Source organism: Carcharodon carcharias, chromosome 2 (assembly GCF_017639515.1).
Source record: "Carcharodon carcharias isolate sCarCar2 chromosome 2, sCarCar2.pri, whole genome shotgun sequence".
Lineage (NCBI taxonomy): Eukaryota > Metazoa > Chordata > Chondrichthyes > Lamniformes > Lamnidae > Carcharodon > Carcharodon carcharias.
The window spans coordinates 93509266-93519823 of record NC_054468.1 but is presented as its reverse complement, the minus strand read 5'-3'; the positions used below and the strand labels follow the sequence as shown (position 1 = coordinate 93519823).

At 45.2% G+C, this 10558-nt stretch overlaps 1 protein-coding gene across 1 annotated transcript in view; it reads left to right on the top strand.

Annotated features, from left to right (window-relative positions):
• Positions 1 to 4138: 4138 nt before the first annotated feature.
• Positions 4139 to 10558, top strand: part of LOC121287874 (unconventional myosin-VIIa-like) — a 217143-nt gene continuing 210723 nt past the window's right edge. Inside the window, exon 1 of the mRNA XM_041205870.1 lies at positions 4139 to 4156. Within this exon, the coding sequence (XP_041061804.1) occupies positions 4139 to 4156 (18 nt within the window). The remainder of the gene's footprint in view (positions 4157 to 10558) is intronic.

Here is a 10558-nt window from a genome sequence, read left to right as displayed (position 1 = left end):
CCTTTCATTTGTTATTGGTACTAGGGTATCAACCCTGGTTCAATGAGTGCAGGGGAGCATGCCAGGAGCAACACCAGGCATACCTAATAATGAGAAGCCAACCTGATGAAGCTACAACAACTACATGTATATTAAACAATGGAAGCAGCATGTTATACACAGAGCTTAGCGATACCACAACCAGCAGATCAAATCAAAGCTCTGCAGTCCTGCCACATCCAATCATGAATGGTGATGGACAGTTAAACAACTAGCTGGAGGAGGAGGCTCCATGAACACCCCCATCCTCAATGGTGGCAGAATTTAGAACATTAGTGCAAAAGACACTTCTGAAGCATTTGCAACCATCTTAGTCAGAAGGACAGAGTGGATGTCCTGTCTTATCCTCCTGCAGAGGTCTCCAGCATCACAAATGGCAGACTTCAGCCAATTAGATCAATTCCATGTGATATCAAGAAACAGCTGAAGGTACTGGATACTGAAAAGGCTATAGACCCTGATAACACCCCCATCTGTACTGAAGACTTGTGCTCCAGAACTTGCCACACCACTAGCCATGCTGTTCCTGTACAGTTGCAACACTGGCATCTACCTGGCTATGTGGAAAATTGCCCAAATATGTCCTATCCACAAAAAGCAGGACAAATCCAATCTGGCCAATTACTGCCCCATCAGTCTACTTTCGATTATAAGAAAAGTGATGTAAGTTAAGAACATAAGAAATAGGATCTGGAGAGGACCATGTGGTACCTTGGGCCTGCTCAGCCATTGAATATGGCCATGACTGATCTTCAGCCTCAATTTCACTTTCCTGTCCCCTCCCCATATTCCTTGATTCCCTGTGAGATCAAAAATCTGTCTATCCCATCCTTGAATTTACTAAATAACAGAGCATCCAGAAGTCTCTGGGGTAGAGAATTCCAAAGATGCATAACCCTTTAAGTGAAGAAATTTCTCCTCATCTCTGTCCTAACTAATGGACATCTTTTCCTGAGACTGTGCCTCCGTGTCCTAGATCCTCCAGGCATGGGAAACGATCTCTCAGTACCTACCCTATCAAGCTCCTTCAAGACCTTGTATGTTTCAATGAGATCACCTTTCATTCTTCTAAACCCCAGTGAGTATAGGCCCAATTTACACAGCCACTCATAGGATAACCCTCTCATCCCAGGGCCCAATGTAGTGAACATTCATGTACTGCCTCCAATATGGAGACCAAGAAGGCACACAGTCCTCCAGATGTGGTCCCAGCAAAGCCCTGTACAATTGTAGGAAGACTCCCTAGTTCTTGTACTGTAAATCCCTTGCAAAAAAGGACAATGTACCATTTGCCTTCCTAATTGCGTGCCGTACCTGCATGCTAACTTTCTGTATTCTTTGAGTATACCCAAGTGTCTCTGAACATCAACATTTAAATGTTTCATGCATTATACAAAATATTCTTCTATTCTTATGACCAAAGTGAGTAATCTTACACATAGTTAGGCCACAGCTGGAGTGCTGTGTGCAGTTCTGGTCACCACACTATAGGAAGGATATGATTGTACTGGAGACGGTGCAGAGGCGATTCACTAGGATATTGCCTGGGCTGGAGCGTTTCAGCTATGAAGAGAGAATGGATAGGCTTGGGTTGTTTTCCATAGAGCAGCGAAAGCTGAGGGGGACCTGACAGAGGTATACAAAATTATGAGGGGTATAGGAGGTTTAGAGGGGATTTGAGGAAAAACTTTTTCACCCAGAGAGTGGTTGGAATCTGGAACACACTGCCTGAGGGGGCGGTAGAGGCAGGAACTCTCACAACATTTAAGCAGTATTTAGATGAGCACTTGAAACACCATAGCATACAGGGCTATGGGCCAAGTGCTGGAAAATGGAATTAGAATGGACAGGTGCTTGATGGCCAGCACAGACACGATGGGCCAAAGGACTTCTTTCTGTGCTGCAAAACTATGATTCTATCCCCACATTATACACCATCCACTCACTTAACCTGTCTATATCTCTTTGCAGCCTCTTTGTGTTCCCCTCACAGTTTACATTCCCAACTAACTTTGTATCACCAACAAACTTAGATACATTATTCTCAGTCTCTTTGTTTAAGTCACTAAAATGGATTGTAAACAGCTGAGGCCCAAGCACTGATTCTTGACCTCCCCACTGGTTACAGCCTACCAACTTGAAAATTCCCTATTTATCCTTACTCTTGGTTTCCTGTCCATTAAGCAATCCTTTATCCATGCTAATATATTACCCCTGACTTCAAGAACCTTAACCTTTTGTGTGGTATCTTATGGAATGACTTTGGAAATCCAGGAATACCACATCTCCAACAACACTCAAGAAGCTTGACACCATCTAAGACAAAGCAGCCCGCTTGATCGGCACCCCATCCACTACTTTCAATATTCACTCCCTCCACCAATGCAGTGTGGCAGCAGTATGTACCATCGACAAGATACACTACAGCACCTCAACAAGACTCCTTCAACAGCACCTCTTAAAGTTGCAACCATCTAGAAGGACAAGGGCAGCACGTGCATGGGAACATCACCACCTGCAAGTTCCCCTCCAAGTCACACACATCATCTTGTTTTGGAACTATATAGTCGTTCCTTCACTGTTGCTGGGTCAAAATTCTGGAACTCCCTCCCTAACTGTAGATGCTGGCCTGGCCCACATCCCATGAAAGAATGATAAAAATGTCATGCAGAAATGTGCAAGTGAATACTAAGTTCCAATTCAAAGCATGAATTAGTGAGCATAATGAACAGGAAGATTCAGACACAGAGAATGAGTTTTGTAGGGAGTTAATGAAGAGGATGGGATTCAGGTTTGAACATAACAGTGATTTATGCAAGTAGAGTCACTGACGATGCAGCACAATTAGGGGCATAAACTTAGAATTATTCCAAGCTGCAGAGGTCATTAAGGGACATTGAGGTCTTCACTAGACATTAATTTCTGGACACATTTCCAGCTGCGTACAGATACATTAAGAAAGTAACAGGAACATTGTTCAGTTCAGCTGCAGTAGTGCCCAATTCCAAACCCCAATCCCACCAATGAGCTCTGATCGGTAGCAGGCCAACCTCAATTCTATAATAAGCTTGAGCCCAGAACATTGCTGGACAAAAGTCTCGCTCCAACACACTTCCAATGGGAAACCACCCACCTCCTACAACCACCAACATAATAAGAAAATCTGATGTAGGCATTAGGAAGCTATTAATATACGATTGTCTTAATGAGTAACACTGTTTATTTGTGATTCATTGGTTTGAAAGGAGAAGTTACTGACATAATATGCACCCACCCCCACCCTTGTCTCATTGGCACTGTGTATAATCTACAGAGTGCACAGCAGCATCCCAGCAAGGTTATTTCAACCGCACCACCAAGCCCTGTAACCACCAGCGCCTAGTAGGACACCATTCATCCACACCCTCTTCCACACTTCCTTCCACACACTGACACACTGTGCTGACTTGGACATATTGCGCTATTCCTTCATCATCTCTAGGTCAAACTTCTGGGATAGCCTACCTAACTCCAAGGAGGAGGGTCCCCACTCCTTTCTCAGGGCAACTAGGGATTGGCAATGAATGTGCTGATGCACACATCCTGAGCACACATTTAAAGATGCTCAATTCCCGTATAATTGGGTAGAAAAGAGGTGTTGAGATCTTTGTTTGGGTACTATCTGAGTGAATGATCTCTCTCTCTCTCTCGCTCTCTCTCTCGCTCTCTCTTTCTCTCTCTGTGTTTTAGCACGCGTATTACTCTAATGGGCGTGGAGTTGTCTGTTCATTAAAAGGTCAAAGTCTTCTACTGTGTGGATCTGGAAACAGGTCACAGAACTCATTGCTTGCTCTGACTCATAGGCTGTAAGTTATAGTTAAAGCCATTTAGTGAAAAGAAGACATATTGGGATTTATTGATGGTAAATTCCATTCGCTCCATACTTATACTTTTGTTAAGGGTGGAATCTATATTGAAATGTCTTTGTGCTTTGGGCGTCACCTCAGTTATGGAATAAGCAAGGTGGAGAGCATAACTCTGTTTTGAGCATTTTCGGATTTTTATTCCCTCTTTTCCCCTGTGTCTAAGCTGGTGAGAGAAGGAGCTGCAATCATTCATCATGGTTATTCTGAGAGAGGTAAGAAGCTTTTTTAAGTCATTTACTCCCTGGTTAATCGGCAACATTTCTTTAGCACTGTAAATTAGGGGTTGTTATTCCTCTCTGTTGGGCTACTTTCAATGATTTGTGTACATAGGCCCCTAGATCTCTGATATGTGCAGGATATCCTGCATATTCTTTAAAATTTCATTCTTTATTGTATATTGCCTCACCTCATCCTTCTGACCACTTCACAGTTCTCTGTATTAAAATTTATTTGCTGTGTGTCTGCCCATTTCACCTGAAGTCTGCTACTATCCTCCTTACATTGGAATTAATCTAAAGTGTATATTAAACAATGGAAGCAGCATGCTATACACAGAACAAAAACAGAATTACCTGGACAAACTCAGCAGGTCTGGCAGCATCGGCGGAGAAAAAAAGAGTTGACGTTTCGAGTCCTCATGACCCTTCAACAGAACTGATCTTTCTTTACAAGGAGAGGGAAATATAAGCTGGTTTAAGGTGTGGGGGTTGGGGGGATGGTTTGGGTGGGGTGGGGGGGCGGTGTGTGTGTGTGTGTGTGTTGTGTGTGTGTGGCGGGGAGAAGTGGAGGGGGGGTGTTAGGATAGGAGCAGATCATCAAAAGATGTCACAGACAAAAGAACACAGAGGTGTTGAAGTTGGTGATAATATCTAAACGAATGTGCTAATTAAGAATGGATGGTAGGGCACTCCAGGTATAGCTCTAGTGGGGGTGGGGGAGCATAAAAGATTTGAAAATAATGGAAATAGGTGGGAAAAGAAAAATCTATATAAATTATTGGAAAAATAAAACAAAAGGAAGGGGGAAGAAACAGAAAGGGGGTGGGGATGGAGGAGGGAGCTCAAGACCTAAAGTTGTTGAATTCAATATTCAGTCCGGAAGGCTGTAAAGTGCCTAGTCGGAAGATGAGGTGCTGTTCCTCCAGTTTGTGTTGGGCTTCACTGGAACAATGCAGCAGGCCAAGAACAGATATGTGGGCAAGAAAGCAGGGTGCAGTGTTAAAATGGCAAGCGACAGGGAGGTTTGGGTCATTCTTGCGGACAGACCGCAGGTGTTCTGCAAAGCGGTCGCCCAGTTTACGTTTGGTCTCTCCAATGTAGAGGAGACCGCATTGGAAGCAACGAATACAGTAGACTAAGTTGGGGGAAATACAAGTGAAATGCTGCTTCACTTGAAAGGAGTGTTTGGGCCCTTGAACGGTGAGGAGAGAGGAAGTGAAGGGGCAGGTGTTACATCTTTTGCGTGGGTATGGGGAGGTGCCATAGGTGGGGGTTGGGGAGTAGGGGGTGATGGAGGAGTGGACCAGGGTGTCCTGGAGGGAACGATCCCTACGGAATGCCGACGGGTGGGGGGTGTGAAGGGAAGATGTGTTTGGTAGTGGCATCATGCTGGAGTTGGCGGAAATGGTGGAGGATGATCCTTTGAATGCGGAGGCCGGTGGGGTGATAAGTGAAGACAAGGGGAACCCTATCATGTTTCTGGGAGGGAAGAGAAGGCATGAGGGCGGATGTGCGGGAGATGGGCCGGACACAGTTGAGGGCCCTGTTAACGACCGTGGGTGGAAAACCTCGGTTAAGGAAGAAGGAGGACATGTCAAAGGAACTGTTTTTGAAGGTAGCATCATTGGAACAGATGCGACGGAGGCGAAGGAACTGAGAGAATGGGATGGAGTCCTTACAGGAAGCGGGGTGTGAGGAGCTGTAGTCGAGGTAGCTGTGGGAGTTGGTAGGCTTGTAATGGATATTGGTGGACAGTCTATCACCAGAGATTGAGACAGAGAAGTCAAGGAAGGGAAGGGAAGTGTCAGAGATGGACTACGTGAAAATGATGGAGGGGTGGAGATTGGAAGCAAAATTAATACATTTTTTCAAGTCCCGACAAGAGCATGAAGCAACACCGAAGTAATCATCGAAGTACCGGAGAAAGAGTTGTGGAAGGGGGCCGGAGTAGGACTAGAACAAGGAATGTTCCACATCTCCCATAAAGAGACAGGCATAGCTGGGGCCCATGCGGGTACCCATAGCCACATCTTTTATTTGGAGGAAGTGAGAGGAGTTGAAGGAGAAATTGTTCAGTGTGAGAACAAGTTCAGCCAGACGGAGGAGAGTAGTGGTGGATGGGGATTGTTCGGGCCTCTGTTCGAGGAAGAAGCTAAGGCCCCTCAGACCATCCCAGTGGGGGATGGAGGTGTAGAGGGATTGGACGTCCATGATGAAGAGGAAGCGGTTGGGGCCAGGGAAGTGGAAATTGTTGATGTGACGTAAGGTGTCAGAGGAATCACGGATGTAGGTGGGAAGGGACTGGACAAGGGGAGAGAGAAGGGAGTCAAGATAACAAGAAATGAGTTCTGTGGGGCAGGAGCAAGCTGACATGATCGGTCTACTGGGACAGTTCTGTTTGTGGATTTTGGGCAGGAGGTAGAAGCGGGCTGTCTGATGTTGGGCGACTATCAGGTTGGAAGCTGTGGGAGGAAGATCCCCAGAGGAGATGAGGTCAGTGACAGTCCTGGAAACAATGGCTTAATGTTCAGTGGGGGGGTCATGGTCCAGGGAGAGACAGGAGGAAGTGTCTGCGAGTTGACGCTCAGCCTCTGCGAGGTAGAGGTCAGTGCGCCAGACAACAACAGCACCACCCTTGTCAGCGGGTTTGATGACAATGTCGGGGTTGGACCTGAGAGAACGGAGTGCAGTAAGTTCAGAGAGAGAGAGATTAGAATGGGTGAGAGGAGCAGAGAAATTGAGACGACTAATGTCGCGCCGACAGTTCTCAATGAAAAGATTTATGCTATACACAGAGCTTAGCGAAACCACAACCAGCAGATCAAATCAAAGCTCTGCAGTCCTGTCACATCGAATCATGAATGGTGATGGACAATTAAACAACTAGCAGGAGGAGGAGGCTCCATGAACACCCCCATCCTCAATGATGGCAGAATTTAGAACATTAGTGCAAAAGACAAGCCCGAAGCATTTGCAACCTCATCCTTCCGATCACTTCACAGTTCTCTGTATTAAAATTTATCTGCCGTGTGTCTGCCCATTTCACCTGAAGTCTGCTCCTATCCTCCTTACATTGGAATTAATCTAAAGTGTTGATTTGGGTAGGGAGCTATGTACTGGTACAAACGGGGAGCAGATGGGTTGCTACATAAAAAAAGACAAATACAAATACAGGGAAAAGCTAAAGCATAACAAAACATTAAAAGATAAACTACAGATGTTTTTATGTTCTCAACAGAAGATATGTGGATACGAAGATAAAACTACAGAGTAGTTATATTAGGGAACTGTAAATACCCTAATATAGACTAGGATAGTATTAGTGAAAAGGGCAGAGAGCTGGAAGAGTTTCTAGAGTGTATTTAGGAGAATTTTGTATGTTAGTATGTTTCCAATCCAATGCGGAAGGAGGCATTGCTGGATCTGGTTCCAGTGACAGTAGGGGGATCACTTAGGGGACAGTGATCATAATATCATAACTTTAAGGTTAGCTATGGGAAAGGACAAGGAGAAATCCAAATTAAAAATAATTAATTGGAGGAGGGTGAGTTTCAATGGGGTGAAAACAGATCTGGCCCAGGTACACTGGGATCAGAGATTGGCCGGCAAAACTATAACGGAACATTGGGCTGGCTTTAAAAAGAAGATGATTCAGGTATGGTTGAGGTACAATCCCATGACGTGGAAAGGTGAGACAAACAAAGCCAGAGCTTGCTGAATTAAAAAATAAATTTTTTTTGATTCATTCATGGGATGTGGGCATCGCTGGCTGGGCCATCATTTATTGCCCATCCCTAATTACCCTTGAGAAGGTGGTGGTGAGCTACCTTCTTGAACCACTGCAGTCCATGTGGTGTAGGTACACCCACAATGCCGTTAGGAAGGGATCTCCAGGATTTTGACCCAGTGACAGTGAAGGGACGGTGATATATTTTTAAGTCAGGATAGTGAGTGACTTGGAGAGGAATTCCCATGTTCCCATCTATCTGCTGCCCTTGTCCTTCTAGATGGTCGTGGTCATTGGGTTGGAAGGTGCTTGGTGAATTCCTGCAGTGCACCTTGTAGACGGTACACACTGCTGCTTCTGTGCGTCGGTGGTGGAGGGAGTGAATGTTTGTGGATGTGGTGCCAATCAAGCAAGCTGCTTTGCCCTGGACAGTATCAAGCTTCTTGAGTGTTGTGGGAGTTAAACTCATCCAGGCAAGTGAGGAGTATTCCCTCACAATCCTGACTTGTGCCTTGTAGATGGTGAACAGGCACTGGGGAGTCAGGAAGTGAGTTACTCGTTGTACGATTTGTAGCCTCTGACCTGCACTTTTATCCACAGTATTTATATGGCTCATCCAGTTGAGTTTCTGGTCAATGGAAACCCCAAGATGTTGATAGTGGGGGATTCAGTGATGGTAATGCCATTGAACATCAAGGGGCGATGGGTGGATTCTCTCTTGTTGGAGATGGTCATTGCCTGACATTTATGTGGCGCTAATGTTACTTGCCACTTTTCAGCCCAAGCCTGGATATTATCCAGGCCTTGCTGCATTTGGACTTAGACTGCTTCAGTATCTGGGGAGTCACGAATGGTGCTGAACATTGTGCAATCATCAGCAAACATCCCCATTTCTGACCTTATGATGGAAGGAAGCTCATTGATGAAGCAGCTGAAGATGGTTGGGCTGAGGGCATTATCCTGAGGAACTCCTGTAGTGATGTCCTGGAGCTGAGATACCTGACCTCCAATAACCACAACCATCTTCCTTTGGGCTAGGTATGACTCCAAACAGCAGAGAATTTTCTCCGATTCCCATTGACTCCAGTTTTGCTCGGGCTCCTTGATGCCACATTCTGTCAAATACTGCCTTGATGTCAAGAGCAGTCACTCTCACCTCACCTCTGAAGTTCAGTTGTCCATGTTTGAACCAAGGCTGTAATGAGGTCAGGAGCTGAGTGGCCCTGATGGAACCCAAACTGGGCGTCAGTGAGCAGGTTATTGCTAAGCAAGTGCTGCTTGTTAGCACTGTTGATGACTTCTTCCATTACTTTAATGATGATGGAGAGTAGACTGAAGGGGCGGTAATTGGCTGGGTTGGATTTGTCCTGCTTTTTGTGTACAGGGCATACCTGGGCAATTTTCCACAAAGCTGCATAGATGCCAGTGTTGTAGTTGTACTGGAACAGCTTGGCTAGGGGCGTGGCAAGTTCTGGAGCAAAAATCTGGAGCAATTTTGCCAGAATATTGTCAGGGCCCATAGCCTTTTCAGTATACAGTGCCTTTAGCCATTTCTTGATATCATGTGGAGTGAATCGAATTGGCTGAAGACTGGCATTTGTGATGCTGGGGACCTCTGGAGGAAGTCGAGATGGATCATCTACTCGGCACTTCTGGCTGTAGATTGTAGCAAATGCTTCAGCCTTATATTTTGCACTGATGCGCTGGGCTCCCCCATCACTGAGGATGGGGATATTTATGGATCCTCCTCCTCCAGTGAGTTGTTTAATTGTCCACCACCATTCACGACTGGATGTGACAGGACTGCAGGGCTTAGATCTGATCCATTGGTTGTGGGATCGCTTAACCCTGTATATCATTTGCTGCTTTTAGTGTTTGGCATGCAAGTAGCCCTGTGTTATAGGGCTACCAGGTTGATACCTCATTTTTAGGTATGCCTGGTGCTGCTCCTGGCATGTCCTCCTGCAGTCTTCATTGAACCAGTGTTGATCCCCTGACTTGATGGTAATGGTAGAGTGGGGAAATGCCAGATAATGAGGTTACAGATTGTGGTTGAGTACAATTCTGCTGCTCATGGCTCACAGTGCCTCTTGGATATCCAGTCTTGAGTTGCTAGATCTGTTTGAAATCTATCCCATTTAGCAGAGTGGTAGTGCCATCCAACATGATGGAGGGTATCCTCAATGTGAAGGCGGGAGTAAATGACAAAATGTGAATGACAAAAGAGATTGTAGGATGAAACTGAAAAAAAGGTGCGTACGACAGATGGCACTTTGATAATGTAAGTCAGACTAGGCTGAATACAGAAAATTCAGAGGGAAAGTGATAAAGAAATAAGAGAAGCAAAGGGGGAGTATGAGAAGAGACTGGCAGCCAAAATAAAAGAGAATCCAAAAGTCTTCTAAAGGCATAGAAATAGTAAAAGGATGGTAAAAGGAGTCGGGTTGATTAGAGATCAAAAATGGGATTTACGCATAGAGGGCTAATGACAGGGCTAAGGTATTAAGTTACTATTTTACATCTATGTTTAATTAGGAAGAATATGCTGCCAAAGTTGTAATCAAAGAGGAGATAGTTGAGACACAGGATAGGCTAAAAGTTGATAAAAAGGAGGTATTAGAAAGGGTAACTGAACTTAAAGTTGTTAAGTCACCAGGATCAGGTGGGAT